This window comes from Phyllobates terribilis, unplaced genomic scaffold (genome assembly GCF_046119375.1).
Source record: "Phyllobates terribilis strain yellow unplaced genomic scaffold, ASM4611937v1 Scaffold_1__5_contigs__length_1240528914, whole genome shotgun sequence".
NCBI lineage: Eukaryota > Metazoa > Chordata > Amphibia > Anura > Dendrobatidae > Phyllobates > Phyllobates terribilis.
Genome location: NW_027362761.1, coordinates 719,639,815 through 719,658,993, shown reverse-complemented (window position 1 = coordinate 719,658,993; position 19,179 = coordinate 719,639,815). Strand labels below are relative to the sequence as shown.

The window sequence follows — 19,179 nt, the reverse complement described above, 5'->3', positions numbered from 1 at the left end:
CCTACAGAGCTCCTGCTCCCAACTCCTCTCACTGTAGACTGTCCTGACTTAAACAAGATGGCTTCTCTATTTATACCTTTCGTCATGTGCTCCCCTAAGCTACTTCCTCCACCCACACCCACTACATAGCTCCTCCCCTCAGCTAGGGACCAGGGACTGTGCTCTCCCTTAAGAGCAATCTCGCCCTGCCCTCACTGCTGGTATGTGTTGGATGCAGGTGTTAGGGTCCCGAGCTGTACTCCTTCCTTACCTGAGAGTGAGATACCACACCTCTGGGTGAGATGCAGTACCTCTGTGGCGCCCGAACCCTCAGGGGTGCCACATGTACTCCACTGCACCTCATGCTTGGAATTCAGATGCCTCGTCATGCACATGGTGCTCAGGTTCAGAAGATTTATGTCTTGCTTCAGGGTCTGACGACATAGCGTGCAAACCACCCGTCACTTGTCGTCAGGTGAAGAAATGCCACACCAGGCAGCTCTTTTGAGCTGGCTTTGGTGTGCTGATTTCAGCAGCATGGTGGGCAGTAGCAGAAAATGTAACGGCTAGTGACCGCCCGCTGTGCCTTTGCACCCTGCTCTCTCTTTTGCTGTACTGCTGGGGCAGCATGGCCGCCTCCTTTTCCTCCGAACTCCGCATGTCACTAGGATGGCTTCCACTCCATGTGGGGTTGAGGACCTCATCATCCCCCACATGATCTTCCACCCACTCCTCACCCTTGACCTCATTGCCGGTCTGCACTCTATAGAAAGAAGCTGCAGTTGGCAACTGTGTTTCGTCATCCTCTCACATGTGCTGCGGTGGTCCACTGACCGTGTGCACTAGACCTCCCACGTACTCCTCCTCCAACCTAACAAGTGGATGAGCATCAGTGCACTCCATCTCTTCCACTTCTGGGACATGGCCAGGTGGAAGGGCCACGGAACACCAGCCAGCAGAGTCATCAAAAAGCAAAAAAGACTGCTGCATGACTTGGGGCTCAGACTGCTTGGCTGATTTGCAAGGGGGTGATGTGGAACATGGTCCTCAGGTACCAACTCTGCACTTTCTGCAGTGGACCAGGTGGAAGATAATGCTAACGAACTAGAACCACTCTCAGCCATCCAATCTAACACATTTTCAAAATCTTGTGGCCTCACCATTAGTGCAGTGGTATTCGGCCCTACAAAAGGACGCATAACGTCCTGTCGCCTGCGTGCACCCGAGGAAGGTGTTGTATTTGGGCATGTAGTAGTTACAAAATAACCACATCCTCTCTCTCCAACAGCTACACCACCACCATCAGCAGCTACAACAGCACCACCACGTCCACGTCCCCTATTTGATGCTCTCATTTTTGGAAGTGGTTTTTCTGCACACTACTTGCAATGAGAAGGCTGAAGAATAGATTTATTTTTTTCCCACACTACTCATATAGACACAGCAGTCCAGAAAAATAATTTGTTTGGCCTACAAATGGCAAAGAGATGGCTGCAGATTAGAATTATTTTTTATGCACACTGCTCGTACATACACAGATATGGGTTGCAGAGTACACACAGCGGCTTTTGGCACAGTACTCCCACAGATATGGGTTGCAGAGTACACACAACGGCTTTTGGCACAGTACACCCACAGGCGGGGTCGCAGAGTACACACAGCAACTTTTTGCGCAGTACTCCCACAGGCAGGGTTGCTGAGTACACACAGTGGCTATTGGCACAGTACTCCCACAGATATGGGTTGCTGAGTACACACAGCAGCTTTTGGCACAGTAGTACCACAGGCGCGATTGCAGAGTACACACTGCAGCTTTTGGCACAGAACTCCCACAGTACAATACTTGGCATTGCTGTGATAGTCCCGGAAGTTCCCACATTCTAAAAGCTTGTTGATTGGCTGCGGTGCAGCCTTTCAAAAAACTTTATTAGGCATCCGAACCCGGAGTAAACTGGACATCCTGTGAAAAGTCTGTGTTCAGGATCGCTCATTGCTAATCATAGTATATTCATGTCTTCGAATGGCGTAGTCAAAGTCCAGACTTAAATTCCACGTGAGCATCTGTGAAAATATCCGAAAAACGTTTCCTCCAGGCTATTTGCGCTCCCGAATAACTTGTAAATACAAGCTATAATATTATCCTGTATGGATCTTTATTATTTCTCCAAAAACATGTACATACAACGCGTTTCGACAAATAAAATGTCTTCCTCAGGTATTTTGTAATAAGTGCTACTTGGTTCTAACCAGCTTTTATAAGAGGTGTTACTATAATGGTCAGGGTGTGGACCACATAAGGTTAATTTTGACATACCCATTCCAAAAAGACACTACAAGTCAGTAGTTGATAAAAAGGAAAAAATCCCTATATAAATAAATATATAAATACATACAGAAAAAATAAAATGTGATATATAACTGCTTACATGATTGTTGTATGTTACGACACATTTTTAAAAAACACTGTTAAAAACATTTATAAAAAATATATATAGGAAGACTACACTGTGTTCCAAATTATTATGCAAATAATATTTTCTCAGATTTTCCCAAATTACCTATATGAATTGCAGTCATTGTAATTTTCCAGTCAAATAACTATTAGAGTACAATTGAAAGGTTTTTGTACAAACTGCCTATGATAACAGTATATTTTTAAAAAAATAAAAAACTCAAACTGCACTCAAAATGCATGTTCCAAATTATTATGCACAGCAGAGTTTTCAATCTTTTCATTTTAATAAAGAACAAAAAAATGGTCATTTTTGAAATTATAAGCATTAGCAGGTTATTACAAACTGAAATCAAACAGTTTTCAACTCAAAACTTTATTCTAGGTGATGTTACATTTGTACATAGGACCCCTTGTTCGAAAGGAGCTTCTGAACTCTCTCGTCGATTGAATTTGTCAGGTTTTGGATGGTTTCTGCTTTAATTGTTTTGCATGAGGACAGAATACCCTCCCAGAGCTGTTGCTTAGATGTGAACTGCCTCCCGCCATCATAGACACTCCTTTTGATGATGCTCCAGAGGTTCTCAATCGGGTTGAGGTCAGGGGAGCATGGGTGCCACACCATAAGTTTGTCCCCTTTTATGCCCATAGCAGCCAGAGATGCAGATGTGTTATGTGCAGCATGAGACGGGGCATTAGATTTCAGTATCTAGATGCGCAAAGTGGGTAGAGAAATTGTAAAGGAGTGAAAAAAAAACTACCGACACCCCCCTTGAAGATCTTATAGTAGTATAATGCATTGATGTATGTTTTATGTTGTTTTATCTATTCTGTGACTAGAAGCAATTAGTTAGCCTTTAGACAGGGTTAACTATTGGGGGTCAGCCCATCGTTGGAGGAGTTAAATAGGCAAAGGAACTCAGTTCTTATTTGTTAGGCAGTAATTGGGAAATAAAGAAAGAGAGAAGGACATATGGTTCGCAAACCTGCATTATTTAAGGGTGTTGTGTGTAAAGAAGAGAGAGGAGACCATATTTGGGTAACAAGTTCTGAAGTAATCAAGTACTAAAGGCCCCGTTACACATAACGAGATCGCTAGCGAGATCGTTGATACGTCACGGTTTTTGTGATGCAATAGCGATCTTGCTAGCGATCTCGTTATGTCTGACAGGTAGCAACGATCAGGTCCCTGCTGTGAGATCGCTGATCGTTACAAAGCTTCCTGGACCATTCCAGGGTCATTGCGCTCCCGCTGGGTAGTGTGCATCGCTGTATTTGACACCTTATCAACGACCTCGTTAGCGATTTAGAACGGAGACACGTAGGCGTGCATAAATTGGACTTTTCTGCGCCCCTCGTCCCCGATTGGTGGTCGCTACAGCGTTTTCATTTTCCGCCGTGCATAAAGAAGGCAACAGAATAGAAATCGATGTGGAGTCACAGCCGAAGAACACTACTACAATCCACAAACCAGAACGCTTGTCAGGAACAAAGCCCAGATGAATGGATACAGAGTCACAGCCGGAGAACGCTACTACGATCTGAAACCAGAACGCAGTCAGGAACAAAGGGACAGAATTTCTACAACGTGGCCTTCTTTTAGACCAAGGCCGCCCAATCAGAACGCAGTAGCGTCCACCAATCGGAGATGAGGGGGCGCGGAAAAGTAATTTTATGCACGCCTTTGTGACACAGTACAGTCCCTATCAAGGTGTGGAGCGTTGAAATAGCTGCTGTGTGAAAGCGTCCCAACGACCGCCGAGATCGTTAGTTAGATCGCTGGGGCGGCCAAAATCGTTGGGAAGTTCTGCATGTTTGACAGCTCCCCAGCAATCACGAAACGACTCTCCAGCGATCCCGAAACTGTGACGTAATAACGATCTCGCTAGTGATCTCGTTATGTGTGACGGGGCCTTAAGTGGCAGAAGGATTCTTTATCTCAGGCAAGTGGGGCCTACAGCAAGCGTTATCTATACTAGATAAGAAGTTAAAGTGTAGCCAGACCTGAGGGTCATAGTGAAGACTGGCCAGGCTGGGTCATGTGTTCTCCTAAGGGGATTGCAACAAGCGTGAACAGATACAAATATGCAGTGGTACACCAAGAGGAGTGTGGCCCATACGAATTGAAAGTTGAGAATAGATGTGAGGGGCCATAGCGACCCACCTCAACCCATGCGGCCCTCACAAGGAAAGATGGAGGTCCCCATAACACTCTGCTTGTTTAATCCCTTAGTGACTGAGCCTATTTTGACCTTAATGACCAGGCCAAATTTTAGAAATCTGACCAGTGTCATTTTATATCGTAATAACTCTGGAATGCTTCAACAGATCCGAGTGATTCTGAGAATGTTTTTTCATGACATATTGTACTTCATGATAGTGGTAAAATTTGTTTGATATGACTTTCGTTTATTTGTGAAAATATCACAATTTTGACAAAAATTTTGGGGGAAAAAAATCGCAATTTTTAAATTTTCATTCTTTATAACCAATTAGTCATGCTGTACAAAATAATTAATAAATAACATTTCCCATATGTCTACTTTACATCTACATCATTTTTCAAACCTAATTTTATTTTGTTAGGATGTTAGAGGGGTTAAAAGTTTATCAGCAATTTCTCATTTTTTACACAAATTTACAAAACCTGTTTCTTTAGGGACCTATTCAAATTTAAATGGACTTCGAGGGGTCTATATATTGGAAACTCCCAAAAAGTGATACCATTTTAAAAACCGCACCCGTCAAATACTTCAAAACTGTTGTTAGGAAAAAAATTTAACCCTTTATGTACTACACAGGAATTAATGCAAAGTGGAAGGGAAAAAAAATTACAATTTTACCTCTAAAATCTTGCTTTAGCCCCAATTTTTTAACTTTTGCGAGAGGGAACACCAAAAAGTGGACCACAAAGTTTCTCATCCACTTTCTTTCGAGCACAGCGATACCCCACATGTAGTCAAAAAGTTCTGTTTGGACAAACGGCAGGGCTCGGAATGGAAGGAGCACCATTTGAATTTTGGAACACAAATTGTCTGAAATAGATTATGGGCATCAGGTCGCATTTGCGGGCCCCTAAAGTGCCTAAACAGCAGAAACCGCCACAACTGACCCCATTTTGGAAACTACACCCCTCAAGAATTTTATCCAGGGGTATAATGAGGATTTTAAACTCACAGGTACTACAAAGAAGTTGATAACATTAGGTATTGAATATGTTGTCATATCGTCATAATTTTTTTTACATTTTTGAAAAGACCCTAAGCCTAAACCCAACCCTAACCCTAAGCCCAACCCCAATCCTAAATGCAACCCTAAGCCAGATCCTAAGCCCAACCCCAAACCCAACCCTAACCCTGAGCCCAACCCTAACTCTAACGGAACAGAATGAAAGAAATAAAAATTACAAAATAAACAAATTTAATCTAAGGGGATGACCTGGGGGGGATGATTTACTAATTATTGGGCTTTTGATCACTGTGATAGTATCTATCACAGTGATCAAAAGTCAGGAACCAATGGGAAAAATCCGTGCGGTTGGCGGGTGCCAGCCGACAGATCTCCGCAGGCGCACTGCGCTTGCGCCCCCATTTTACTTCATGTAGTGGAGGGCCAGGGGATGGCGTCACTGGTATCAAGGTACCGTGGGGAGCTTGGGGACACAATTTTTCTCTCCTATGACATGTTATCTCATGTTAGAGGAGAAAGAAATACATTTTACAGAGGATTTAAGTTCTTTTCATTGAATAACGGCGATCACGTGATCGGGGACCAAAAAAACCGGCACTGAACGTGTTCTCCAGGGTATTAGCTAACCCCAGTAGCTGAAACACCGGAGATTTTCAGATTATGGGGGGCACTATTGCCCCTTAGCTGTCGCTGTTTTAATTTGTATCGGCAGTCATTAAGGGGTTATTGTAACATGTAATAGCAGAAATGTGCTGCCACATGTAATTGTGAAGTGGCTACCTCTGGATGGTTCAGAAGATGTATTTTTTAAGTATCATGACTGCTATCAGAAGTATATATGTTTAGTAACGTAAAGTTTATTTTTGCACTTTGGTCTCCTTCATTCATCTCTACCTGGTCATGCCCTGGTCTGCCATGTGAAGCGGCAGTATGTGGTCTGCAGTGGCTTATCCTAAAGGTAACATATGGAGATGACCCACCAGGGTGTACCTGGGCGTTATAACATACCTCAATAGACTTGCAGCAGTAATTGCAGTGAAAGGTGGTCCTACAAAACATTGACTCGGGGGGGTTGAATACAAATGCACATCACAATTTTCAGATTTATATTTTTTAAATAATTAGAAAACCATGTATCGTCTCCTTTACACTTCACAAACACTTGCCACTTTGTGTTGGTATGTCACATAAAATCCCAATAAAATGCATTTATGTTTTTGTATGTAACATGAAAAAATGTGGAAAAGTTCTTGGGGTATGAATTCTTTTTCAAGGCACTGTAGGTCCGCTAGCAAACATATCATAAGTAACGTTCGTTGTTTACGATTTACAGAGTTAACATGAATATCTATGATAATGATGGACTTGATGAAGACGGATTAGAAGTCAAGCTAAAAGAACATGAGGGAAACAAGGCCAAAGGCAATTGGGTTGAAGAAGAAGAAAGTAAAGAGTCAAAGGCCACAGCAATGTGATATTAGGGGCATTTTGGTATCTAAACTCAAAATTTACATGTTTTCTGCAAACATATTTGTTTCTTCATATGTTTTCTTCATTCATCCTAACCCTATCTTACTGGACCACATGTAGTGAGAATGTTGCCATCATCCCTGATAAAATAGAGCATTTTGGTTTAAAGGCCCATGGATATACACTATGAGAGTACACGCGTTATCAGTTAATGTACCTACCTATACACTTACAGTAATTGAAGTACAGGATATATAACATTGCATTGAAAGGAACGGAAAACCTAAAAAGCGTTAACATTTTAAAATGTTCCAGCAAGTACAGTACAATAGGTTTGTGAATAGATCATGCAATTGCAAAATTTATGCCTAAAATTCTACTCAATAAATGTCAGATCTTCCAGTGCAAGTGGCTCTGTCTTATCTTTTGTTGGCCTACAGGTTTTCTTTTTCTTTTTAACAACAGCAAGTTAAGTATGTGTACACCTGTGTCATTTTGGCGCTAAGCACAAATACTATTGTTTGGCAAGAAAAGAGGTAAAAGCTATCTAAATATGGCCCATAGAGGCATAGCTAGGGTGTTAGTTGAGGGGGGCAAAACTTCTGACTGGGCCCCTGACCAGGTAACCCTGATTACAACTATGGTGGCACACCCTAATAGTGGATGTAGGAGAATCACGGCAGATGACTCTCTATGAAATCTCTATATAAAGACCAACACTGATACTACTGCCATATGGTGAAATATAGTGGTAGATATCAGTGCTGTAGAACATATAAGAGATTACAGTACAGTTACAGATAGTGACTTACATATGTGGCGGAAAACTACTGCTGGGTCTGTACATATTACCATAACTTTTTTAACTACATAGAATAGTGTAGCAGAGGACACTATTTTATGAAGTGGATGAGAAACAATTAAAAAAGTATTTTGCCTCAAGTAGACCAGTGCTTATAATGTCGGCACAGTGTCTATCCACTATGTCTCTGTGTCTTCCCTGCAAGACTCCTCACAATGCTGTAGCTGAGACAGTGAGGTGGGAGAGGTGAGCAGAGAGGAGAAAGACAGCGATAGGTATGTCAGGACAAAGAACGTAAAAGTAAATATTAAAGATTTCCTTGATTTTTGTGGTATTTCTGTTTGTTGCACGTTTCCTTATTTTGACTACATCAGATTTAGTGGACTACGTTGGACCAGCATTGTATCTGTTTAAGAAAACTGGCAAAAAAAGGTGTCCGAGACAATATATATACATATATATTTATATAAACGTGTTACTACATCTGTAATAGCGGTGTCTGATGGTCACTTGTGCTTTTTGTCAACCCAAGTCTGACATTAACCCTCCTTCACTCTTACCTCATCACCATGGGTATTGGAAAGAGTCTAGTCATCATCCAGTGCGATGGCAAGATCCTAGACCAGTCAAAGCTGGCATTTTTGGGGAAGGAAGTGACAAATATCCATGGACCTTCCCATCGCGAAAGTATAAGTCTGCTGTCAGTTTACCTTTGCTGGTTATACCAAATGGTGGGACCCCATGTAATTTTTTTTTTCTTTTAATTATATTTTCAAAATCTAAAAATATGGATTCATTCTATTCTTCTAACTTTTAATTCTATTTTTTAAATGAAATATTTAATATAATTTATCACTGCCTTTGTTGACTAGCCGTGTACACATTGTAAAGTAGTTTATCTCATGTTCGTATACCTGAGAGGTTTAACCTAGGTCATTTAGTATTGCAGTGGATTATACAAGCAATCAAGTGCTCACAGGTTCAATTAAAAAATAGTCACAAAAGAAAAGAAAAGTTCATATCACTCCATTTTTCTCAGAAAGTAAATAAAATCTAAAAAAAATACAAATCAAAACATATGAAACTAACTAAATAAAGTCTCTTATTAATTGTGCTGTTCAGCTAATCGTCTGCAAAGACTTTCAGCCATTTCAGGAACATTTACCTAATGTTATATGATTTACTTCTATTATCTATTATATAGAGATATTATGGTTACAGTATTTGTTAAACTTTGCTGCCATCTACTGGCCATTGTTATAATATGTTGTTTATGTATTATGATTGTGATTTCCCATAATACCTCTCTTTCTACAACTCCTCCTACCTTGTTTTCTCACATCCTTTCTTGTGGTCAGTGCCATCTTGGGCAACACGTGCATAAGGACTGAAGAGAGGATTTTCCTGTTACCTCTAACGTCAAGCTCTACCCTCAACCATCCACATTTTACCTCATATTCATCCCTTCATCTTCCCTGACATCCTACCTCATCTCACCAAGGTAATGTGACTAAAACCTGTTAAAATTCATCACTGCATCGTCCTTTCGGATTAACCATGTACAGCTAGTCAAGAATAGGAGCGGATGTTAGCGAGTAACACTACCTGCCATTGCTTGTACAGAGATCCATGCTCACATCCCTCAGACACATCTCAACAACGTACATCGGTGGCAGAATAGTAACAGGAGACCTAAGTCTACTGTGTCTGTGTGCATATGCATTGTCTGTTAGCAAGTCTAACCGTCCGCCATCTTGGCTAAAAAGCTCCTTGGATCCCTCTGTGAAAGAAGCGCATCATGTTCCTGACACCACAGATGCACCTGGATCAAAGTCCACACTTACTACAGAGCATGACGTACGACCCAAACGTGTAACCAAGCCGACACGAAAGGTCAGAGAGAATTTTGAGACAACTAGAGATGAGTTCCATGACAACCTAGATCATTTATGGAGCAGAGTTAATCACTATTTAGCAGCTCTTCCACGCTCTAACAGTGATGCAGCAGATTTAACTGCCACATTGAATCGTTTATCTGCTGCCTATGAACGCTACCAGAGACTGTCTGCAAAGTACATTAAATTCCTAAGTAACTGTGACATGGATAATGCCACAGCAGATCTAGCTGAAAGAGAGACTCTTCTCCAAGAAAATACCTTATTACAGCAAGATGCCAAGGATAAGGCAAAACTCCGCATCTCACATCTGCAAGAGGTTAGGTCACATCGTAAAACGTCGACCAAAATCACATTTCGATCTTCCAGATCATCTCACTCAAGGAAGTCAACATTGTCTGACAAGCTACTGGAAATCCATGCAACTGTAGCATGCTTCTTTGCTAGGCAGGAAGCTGAGTTGGCAACCCAATTAAAAATACTCCAAGCAGAAAGGGAAGAAGCAACAGCCCTCGCTAAATTGAAGGTCCTTGAACAAGCACTAGGTCATGATACTGATATGGACTGCCTCATTCCAGGAGATGTGGAAGACCCAGCTGATTGCACTACTGACTGTGCTAAGACATTTAACATCTGAACCACCACCACCTCCGTTCTCCCACACGGATGCACCCTCAAGGCAAGAGATGATGCCACCTACTGCTGACAAGGTAACTTCCTGCACTAACCCACAATTTAGGCCACAGCCAGCAGTCCCTCTAGAGACTAAACAGCAGCTTAACCCTCATGCGAATCATTTTGTCCTGACTCTTCACAATCATATAAGCCAGAAAACTTACATTCCCCAGGGATACTACAAGTTAATCCTGCAACTATGACCGGAAGATTGAACACGTCTGACTTTGCCAGGTACATGATTCGCAGGGAGTTAATAAACATCAGTCTTTCAAAGTTTGATGATCATGCCGAGAACTATAGAGCCTGGAAGTCGACCTTTCAAGCAGTATTCCTAGACCTTAACCTCTCCGGCAAGGAACAACTGGATTTGTTTGTTAACTGGTTAGGCCCACAAACAGCGGAGCGCATCAAGATAATTAGAGCAGTTCATGTGGACTATTCAGATGCAGGTCTAATTGCAGCATGAGAGAGACTGGAACAAACCTACAGCAGCTCAGAAGCCATAGAAGGTGCCTTAAAGGGGTTTCCCACGAACAAAAGTTAATTTTAAAAATTGTCTGTGTCTGACCATGTACGGAACATACCACAGCTCCTGGGCAGGGGAGGAAGCAAAGGACAATACAGATATTACAGCAGGGGATAGCAGAGGATTCATTTTGTGAGGTAAAACATTTCACTGCCTGTTTTTAAACAATTTTTTACCTCACAAAATGAATCCTCTGTGATCCCCTGCTATAATGCCTTTATTGTCTTTTGCTTCTTCCCCTGCCCAGGAGATGTGGTATGTTCCGTACATGGTCAGACACAGACAGTTTTTAAAATGAACTTTTGTTCGTGGGAAAACCCTTTAATTAAGAGACTGCAAACCTTCCCAAAGATAACTAACAAAGACAACCAAAAACTTCAAGACCTGAGCAACCTGCTAAAGGAAATAGAATTGGAAAAATTAGACCCATGTCTTTCAGGACTGAGTTACCTTGATACTGCTCATAGCATGAATCCAGTAATGTCAAAGTTGCCGTACGGCATGCAGAATAAATAGGCAGACCACGGCTCACAGTATAAAAGACAGCATAATGTGTTCGTTAGTGATCAAGCTCAGAAGAAGAATGATCCCAGCTTCGACTTCACTGAACCTACTCCAACAGCTTCATTGTCATTATCTACAAGGTATGATAACATTACCACCAAACATAGAGAGAGTTAAGGGGCACAGTATCCGTGAGAAAGACTGCCGTTCCACTTACTGCACCCTCCTTCACTAAAACAAATGCTGTTGCTTCTAAAGTTATGGACAGCAACCATATGTGCCCTATCCACAAAAGACCTCACCCACTTAAGCAATGCCGTGGACTCAGGGCAAAGACTTTGTAGGAGCGTAGAGATACTCTCAAGGAGCTTGGAATATGTTATAAGTGTTGCGCCTCCTCAGACCACTTTGCTAAGGACTGTAAGGCTGTCATTAAATGCACCGAATGCAGTAGTGACAAACACGTTACATCTATGCATCCCACACCAGCTCCACACAATTCACAACCTTCTGTAGCATCCAACCCTACTCAAAAGCATGACAAGGAGCCACAAGTTCTTGATCTACCTGCAACTGCTGTTTCCTCCTCATGTATTGAAATATGTGGAGAAGGGACTGGTCCTAAATGCGGTGCCAAAGTATGTCTGGCCAAAGTCTATCCAGAAGGACAACCAGACAAGGCCTCCAGAATGTATGCCATAATAGATGAGCAAAGCAACAGGTCTCTAGCAAAATCCAAACTCTTTGAGATCTTCAATATAAAGGGACAAGCGGCTCCATACACCCACAACATTTGCACTGGTCGTATTGAGACTTCTGGCAAGAGAGCCGCTGGGTACATTGTCTCTTCAATCAAAGGGATCATGCACATACCCTTGCCAACTTTAATTGAATGTGACCAGATTCCTGATAACAGGAAAGAAATTCCCACTGCGGAAGCCGCGCTTCCCACTTGAATCACCTAACTAATGAAATTCCTCCTCTGGACATGAATGCTGATATTCTAATTCTACTTGGGAGGGACATTCAGAAGGTCCACAAGGGGCATCAACAATGCAACGGCCCAGATGATGCTCCATATGCCCAAAGACTCGATCTAGGCTGGGTAATCGTGGGCGATGTGTGTCTGGATAAGAGTCACAAGACATCCGAAGTCAACTCCTTTAAAACATATGTACTCCAAAATGGTTGCACAACTCACTTTAAACTATGCTCTCATCACTACAAAGTGAAAGAAAGGTTCTCCGACCTCATCCAAGAGCTTGACATCATTTCTACTCCCTACTTCATCTCACTGCAGAGAACAAAAAGAAACAAGCCTGAATTGAAGGAACATTTATAGCCTTTATGGACAAGGCAAGTCGCAATGACCACGCAGAGCCAGCTCCACCCTTGCAAGTCAATGAAGAATACTGGTATCTACCTTTCTTTAGAGTATATCATTCAAGAAAGCCTAAACAAATCAGAGTGGTGTTCAATTCACGCGCCAAGCATCATGGTATATCTCTGAATGACGTTCTCCTCACTGGCCCCAACCTGACTAACCTGGTGGCAGTGCTCATGAGATTCAGAAAAGAGTCAGTTGCTATTACTGTTGACATTGAACAAATGTTCCATTGTTTCATCGTTCGACAAGATCACAGAAATTATCTCCCTTCTCTTTGTCACCAAGACAATGACACCAAAAAGGAAATGGTTGAATACCGCATAAAGGTGCATGTGTTCGGAAAGTGTTCTTCTCCTGCAGTTGTTGCATATGGCCTATGTAGGACTGCCACAGATGGCGAATCAGAGTTCAGGAAGGATGCCCAACAGTTCGCTGAAAAGGACTTGTACATGGGCGACGGTCTCAAATCCCTGCCCACAGCGGAAAAAGCCATAGATCTGCTCAAACGGACACAAGGTATGCTTTCTAAAGCTCATCTGAGATTGCATAAAATTGCCTCCAACAGTTCTGTTGTCAAGAATGCCATTCACATGAATGATTACGCTGCAGAATTCAGGGACTTGAATCTAGGTTCAGACAATCCACCAGTAAAGAGAAGTCGGGCTTAAGACAGAACTTGTTTAAGTACTCCTACAGCTCTCTGGTTAGTGGCGCAGAAAAAACATTTACTAAGCGTGGGGTACTGTCAGTGGTAAACAGTCTACACGATCCACTTGGGTTTGTTGCACCCCTGACTACACAAGTCAAGTTTCTGCTAAGACAACTCTCAGAGTCTAATAAGGACTGGGATGTACCACTGCCTGCTGACAAACAACTATAAAGGAAGTCATGGAGGGAATCTCTTTGTACCTTGGATAAGATCCACATACCATGTTGTTATACTCCAGCATCCCTTGCTATGAGTGAAAGGAAAAAGATCCATATATTCTCTGACGCTTCTTCTAAAGTTATTGTATTGTATTGTTGCCTATTTGAAAGTTATAGACTCTAAAAATGAAGCCCATGTTGGATATATATTTGGGAAGGATAAATTGGCTCCTAATCCTGAGCACACCATACCCAGACTTGAGTTCTGTGGGTCTGTACTAGCCATAGAGATTGCAGAATTCATACAGAGCGAGCTAGCTGTTCACATGGACGACACAAGATTCTACACAGACAGCAAGGTTGTTCTGGGTTACATGTTGGTACGCTCGCGCGTGAGCGTGATTAGTGATCCCACTGTACCATGAACCGAGGAGTGCCTGGAGGGGCGTAACTAAGTATCAACCCGATCCGACCAAGGTCACACGGCGGCTCAGTCGACTCCGTAAACTAGGGAGGAACCGAGCAGAGGGACCAGGTGCTACTCTAGGTCAGACCCCGGTCACAGCTGTTGACCCACACCGGGGAATGCAGGAACAGGCAGGTTAGCTGGTATGCAGACAGGTGGGCACTGGCAGGCACGGCTGGTATGAAGGCAGGTGGGTACTAGCAGGCACGGCTGGTATGAAGGCAGGCGGGTGCTGACAGGCACGTCTGGAATGCAGACAGGCAGATACTGGCAGGTATGAACGCAGGCTGGATAGGGACCAGTACAGACTGGGATACAGGAACAGAGAAGCAGGTGCGGTGGACTAGCAGAGCAAAACCGCAGGAGCGGTGAACAAGCAGAGCGGAGCAAAACCGCAGGTGCGGTGAACAAGCAGAGCGGAGCAAAACTGCAGGTGCGGTGAACAAGCAGAGCGGAGCAAAAACGCAGGTTCGGTGAACAAGCTGAGCGGAGCAAAACCGCAGGTGCGGTAAACAAGTAGAGCAGAGCGGAACCGCAGGTGCAGTAAACAAGCGGAGCAGAATGGAACCGCCTGAGCGGTGAACAAGCAGAGCGGAACCCCAGGTGCGGTAAACAAGCAGAGCTGAGCGGAACCGCTGGAGCGGTGAGCAAGCAGAGCAGAACAGAGCAGAAGGTGAAGGCAGACAGGACAGGGAAGGTACAAACATGGAAACAAACAAGAAACGGGCTAGGACACTGTTCAGACAGGAACTGAAACAGAAACAAGATACAGAAACGAGCCTGGGAACTCAGCCCCCAGGGTGGCGGAAGCAGACAGGTAACAGGCCTGGGTATACAGCCCCCAGGGTGGCAGAACAGACAGGTAACAGGCCTGGGTATACAGCCCCCAGGGTGGTGGAAACAGACTAGATACAGGACAGGACCTGGCAATTCAGTTGCAAAGGACAAACTGAGAGAAAGTGTTGCTCAGGCACCTCCTACTGGGTGGAGGGGGTTTAAGTATCCAATGACTCACAGCAATAGGCTGGGGACGCATTAGGACTGTGCACACAGTAGCTATAAGAAACAAGCAGAAAGCCGCACCGACGCCCTAAGCAATCAGACAAGAGACATGGACAGACCAGGTACTGGAGCAAAGAGTGCAGCATGAACTGACAGGTAAGATTGCGGTCTTGCATGGTGGGAGGTAGTGCACCATGCAAGCACGCCGTCAGGGATGTTACACATGTACAACCAGAGAAAACGCTTCTAAGTCTATGTTAGTAACCACATTGAAAGGATCAGGAAATTTTATAAACCTGAGCAATGGCAGTATGTTCCATCCCATCGTAATCCTGTTGACCTTGCTACTAGGCCAGTGTCTGTTGGTGCTTTCACAAATTCTTCTTGGTTAACAGGACTGGAGTTCTACAGCTTCAACCTTCAGGATCCAGACATTGACCCAGAAATCCGTCCTGATGTCAGCAACCTCATCACCAAATCCGAAGAAAAGGTTTGCTTGGACTGTCGGCAATTTGATCGCTTCTCCAGATGGACAAGGCTTGTTTGTGCCATTGCGAGGTTAGTCCACATTGCACAATGCTATCACAATAAGGACAGTAACGCTGATTGTTGCGGTTGGCACATCTGTTATAAGCCTCTCTCTGCAGAAGACATTACTCTGAATGAACTATTTGTGATACGTAATGTGCAGAAGAATGTTTTTCACAAGGAACTGGAATGTATAAGTAAAAAGCAAGATGTTCCTAAAAACAGCCCCATTGTCAGCTTAAATCCAGTAATTGACAAGAAGGGATTACTGAGAGTCGGTGGTCGTTTAAACAAATCCAAGTTGGAGGAGGCAGAAAAGAATCCCCTAATTATTCCTGGCCGTCACCATATCACCACTCTACTTATAAGACATTACCATGAAAAAATCAAACATCAAGGCAGACACTTCACTGAAGGTGCTTTAAGAGTGGCAGGCCTTTGGATTGTGGGAGAAAAGAGACAGGTTTCCCATCTAATTCATCATTGTGTTCAGTGTCGCAAGACAAGAGGAAAACTGCGTATCGGTAGGGCCACACTGTATCGTCCAAAGTCCTCAGGGGGGGCATAGGGCTACCTGATTTCAGAACATATAATATTGCCTCTCGCCTCTCTAGAGTTCTGTACTGGTGCAGGAATGGATCTGGGAAAGCATGGGTTGGGATTGAACAAAGTTTTACAAACATCCCTCTTATAATTACCCCTTGGCTTGATTTATCTACAATTTCTACACTCAAAACTCATCAGTTAATTGGGAGCACTCTGACATGCTGCAATAATCCCTTGGTTCGTTCATCAATTCTGCCCCCATATTCCTCCATGTACCCTATCTTGGGTAATACACTTTTTTCCCCGGGAATAGAGGATGACATTTTTCGGTCCTGGTTAAACAATGGCAATTTCAGAGTGACACACTTCGGACAAGGAAACTTGTGGCCTTCAAAAGAACATCTTCAGCGTCTCTTAACTACTTCTCCCTTGGGATACTGGAAAATTGACCAACTTTCTCACTTTTTTCAATCTCTTTCACCAAGAGCCTTTTATAAAAACGATAAAACAATTTTTGAGGTGGATTAAGACATACTTTGTCATTCTCGTATTCCCTACTGACTGAACCCCTGGACCAGTCTAAAACACACGTCCAATCTCAATGGGAGAGAGATCTGGGTTGCACCTTAACGAGGGATCAGTGGAGGTGAATCTTCACCTTGACACACAAATCATCAATCAGCTCGCGATTTCAGGAGGCCAGCCATAAACTGCTTTCTCGGTGGTATATGGTCCCAACTCGCCTACACTCTATATTTTCAGAAGCTAGTCCCATGTGTTGGAGATGTGGGGAGGAGGAGGGCGACCTACTACATATTTTCTGGACCTGTAAACTCCTTTTTCCTTTCTAGGGAAAGGTACAACTAGTGATTCATAAATTCACTGATCTTATTTCAGACCTTGACCCAGGTCTCGTCCTTCTCCATCACAGCAACATCCCTTTAAAAACATATAAAAACTCGATACTGAGACACTTGATCACGTCTGCTAGAGCACGTATTCCCTTGCTATAGAAAAGTAACACTATCCCGACAATCTCACTTTGGTTCTCCAAAATAAATGAGATTATGTTAATGGGGGAGCACACCTCCACGATCAATAACTCCCATGATAAATTTTATAAAACATGGTTCTACTAACTAGAGTTTAAATCTTCCGCTGATTACCTTGACCTCATAGGGGAAAACTAAGTCTATACTTCAGGAGCCTCTCTGACGTTACCCTTACCCCCTTACCCATACATCCCATCCACCACTTCCCTTTGTCTTTGTGTGTATTTGTGTTTTTGGTTTTAACTTCTTCTCATTTTTTCTTGTATTACCCTTCTTTGTTAATTCACATGAATATGTAATGACTTAATGTTTAAGTCTGAGTCACCACTCCGGTATATCCTAAAACACGTTGAACCAATGTACTGCCAGTGACTCTACCTTGGATTGCGTTTACTTATTTCATCTTTCAAATGTTTTGGAAATACTGTTTATTGCTATTGTTATGTGGTCATGTTTGACCTACTACTTGTTGCAGAACTAGTACCCGGTGTTTGCATTTGTATTCCATTTTCAAAACTTAATAAAGACAAATTTATATAAAAAAAAGAGGAAAACTGCAACAACAACAGATGTCTGATTTGCCTGCTGATAGCACAAGCACAGAGCCACCATTTACCTATGTTGGTTTGGATGTTTTTGGCCCGTGGGCAATCACTGCTTTTAGGACCAGAGGCGGACATGCAGAGAGTAAACGATGAGCAGTGTTGTTCACATGCATGAGTGTACGAGCGATACATATAGAAGTAATAGAATTCATGGATTCCTCCAGTTTCATCAATGCCTTAAGACGATTCCTCGCCATCAGAGGACCAGCAAAGTAATTGACATCTGATTGCGAAACAAACTTCGTAGGTGCCTGTCGAGAACTGCAATTAAATTCAACACCAGTCCAGGACTTCTTGGCAAATAATGGTTGTTCGTGGGTCTTCAACCCTCCTCATGCTTCCCCCATGGGCGGATCATGGGATAGAATCATAGGCATCATTCGTAGGATACTGGAGTCTATGTTGATTGGTTCAAACCTTTCAAGGCTCACTCATGAGACCTTAACCACTTTCTTAGCAGTAGTCTCTTCTATTGTAAACTCAAGACCTCTTGTTCCCATATCTATGAATCCAGAATCTCCTGCTATTCTTACTCCAGCAACTCTCCTCACTCAGAAACTTGGAACCGTTCCTAATCCACCTGAAGACGCTGTGGCCGGTAACAAATATCAGAGACATTGGAAACATGTACAACATCTGGCTAACAGTTTCTGGAGTAGATGGAAGAGGGCGTACCTTACTCTCCTCCACGGACGAATAAAATGGCAACAAGTTAAACCTAGCTTACAAGTAGGAGCTCTTGTCCTCATTAAAGACCAGAAGGCTGAAAGAAATGCATGGCCTATGGGACTTATATCAAAAACCTTTCAAAGTGAAGATGGTAAGGTGTGCAAAGTGGAAGTGACAGTCACAAAGCAAGGTGACCTCAAAAATTTCATTAGGTCTATATCAGAGGTTATCTTACTCATACCGGTTGAGAATTAATTATCCAGCCAACCAGAGGGAACTTTCAGACCAGATGCTCATCTGATTGCACTGGAACTTGAACCATTGGTATACAGTTTGGCCTAGTGCGGCTTCTCTAATCCGAAGATGGGCTATCCTTTGGATTACTCCAGGAACTTGTCGTAGACATTCATCTATCTCGTTCATACATTAATTGTTATTGTTGTATTGCATGCATTGTTTTGTCTTTCAGGTTGAGGTATCTTTCAGCGAACTTCAGGAAAACACCTCCACTTCAAGACAGTTAATATAGTGAAATCCAAGGATTTCAGACACAGAGTGTGCT

At 43.0% G+C, this 19,179-nt stretch overlaps 1 protein-coding gene across 1 annotated transcript in view; it reads left to right on the top strand.

Moving 5' to 3' along the window:
• SMIM24 (small integral membrane protein 24) overlaps nt 1-7,494 on the top strand; it is a 156,623-nt gene extending 149,129 nt beyond the window's left edge. The window contains exon 4 of the mRNA XM_073686312.1: nt 6,954-7,494. Within this exon, the coding sequence (XP_073542413.1) occupies nt 6,954-7,095 (142 nt within the window). The 3' untranslated portion in view covers nt 7,096-7,494. The remainder of the gene's footprint in view (nt 1-6,953) is intronic.
• The last annotated feature ends 11,685 nt before the right edge of the window (nt 7,495-19,179 follow it).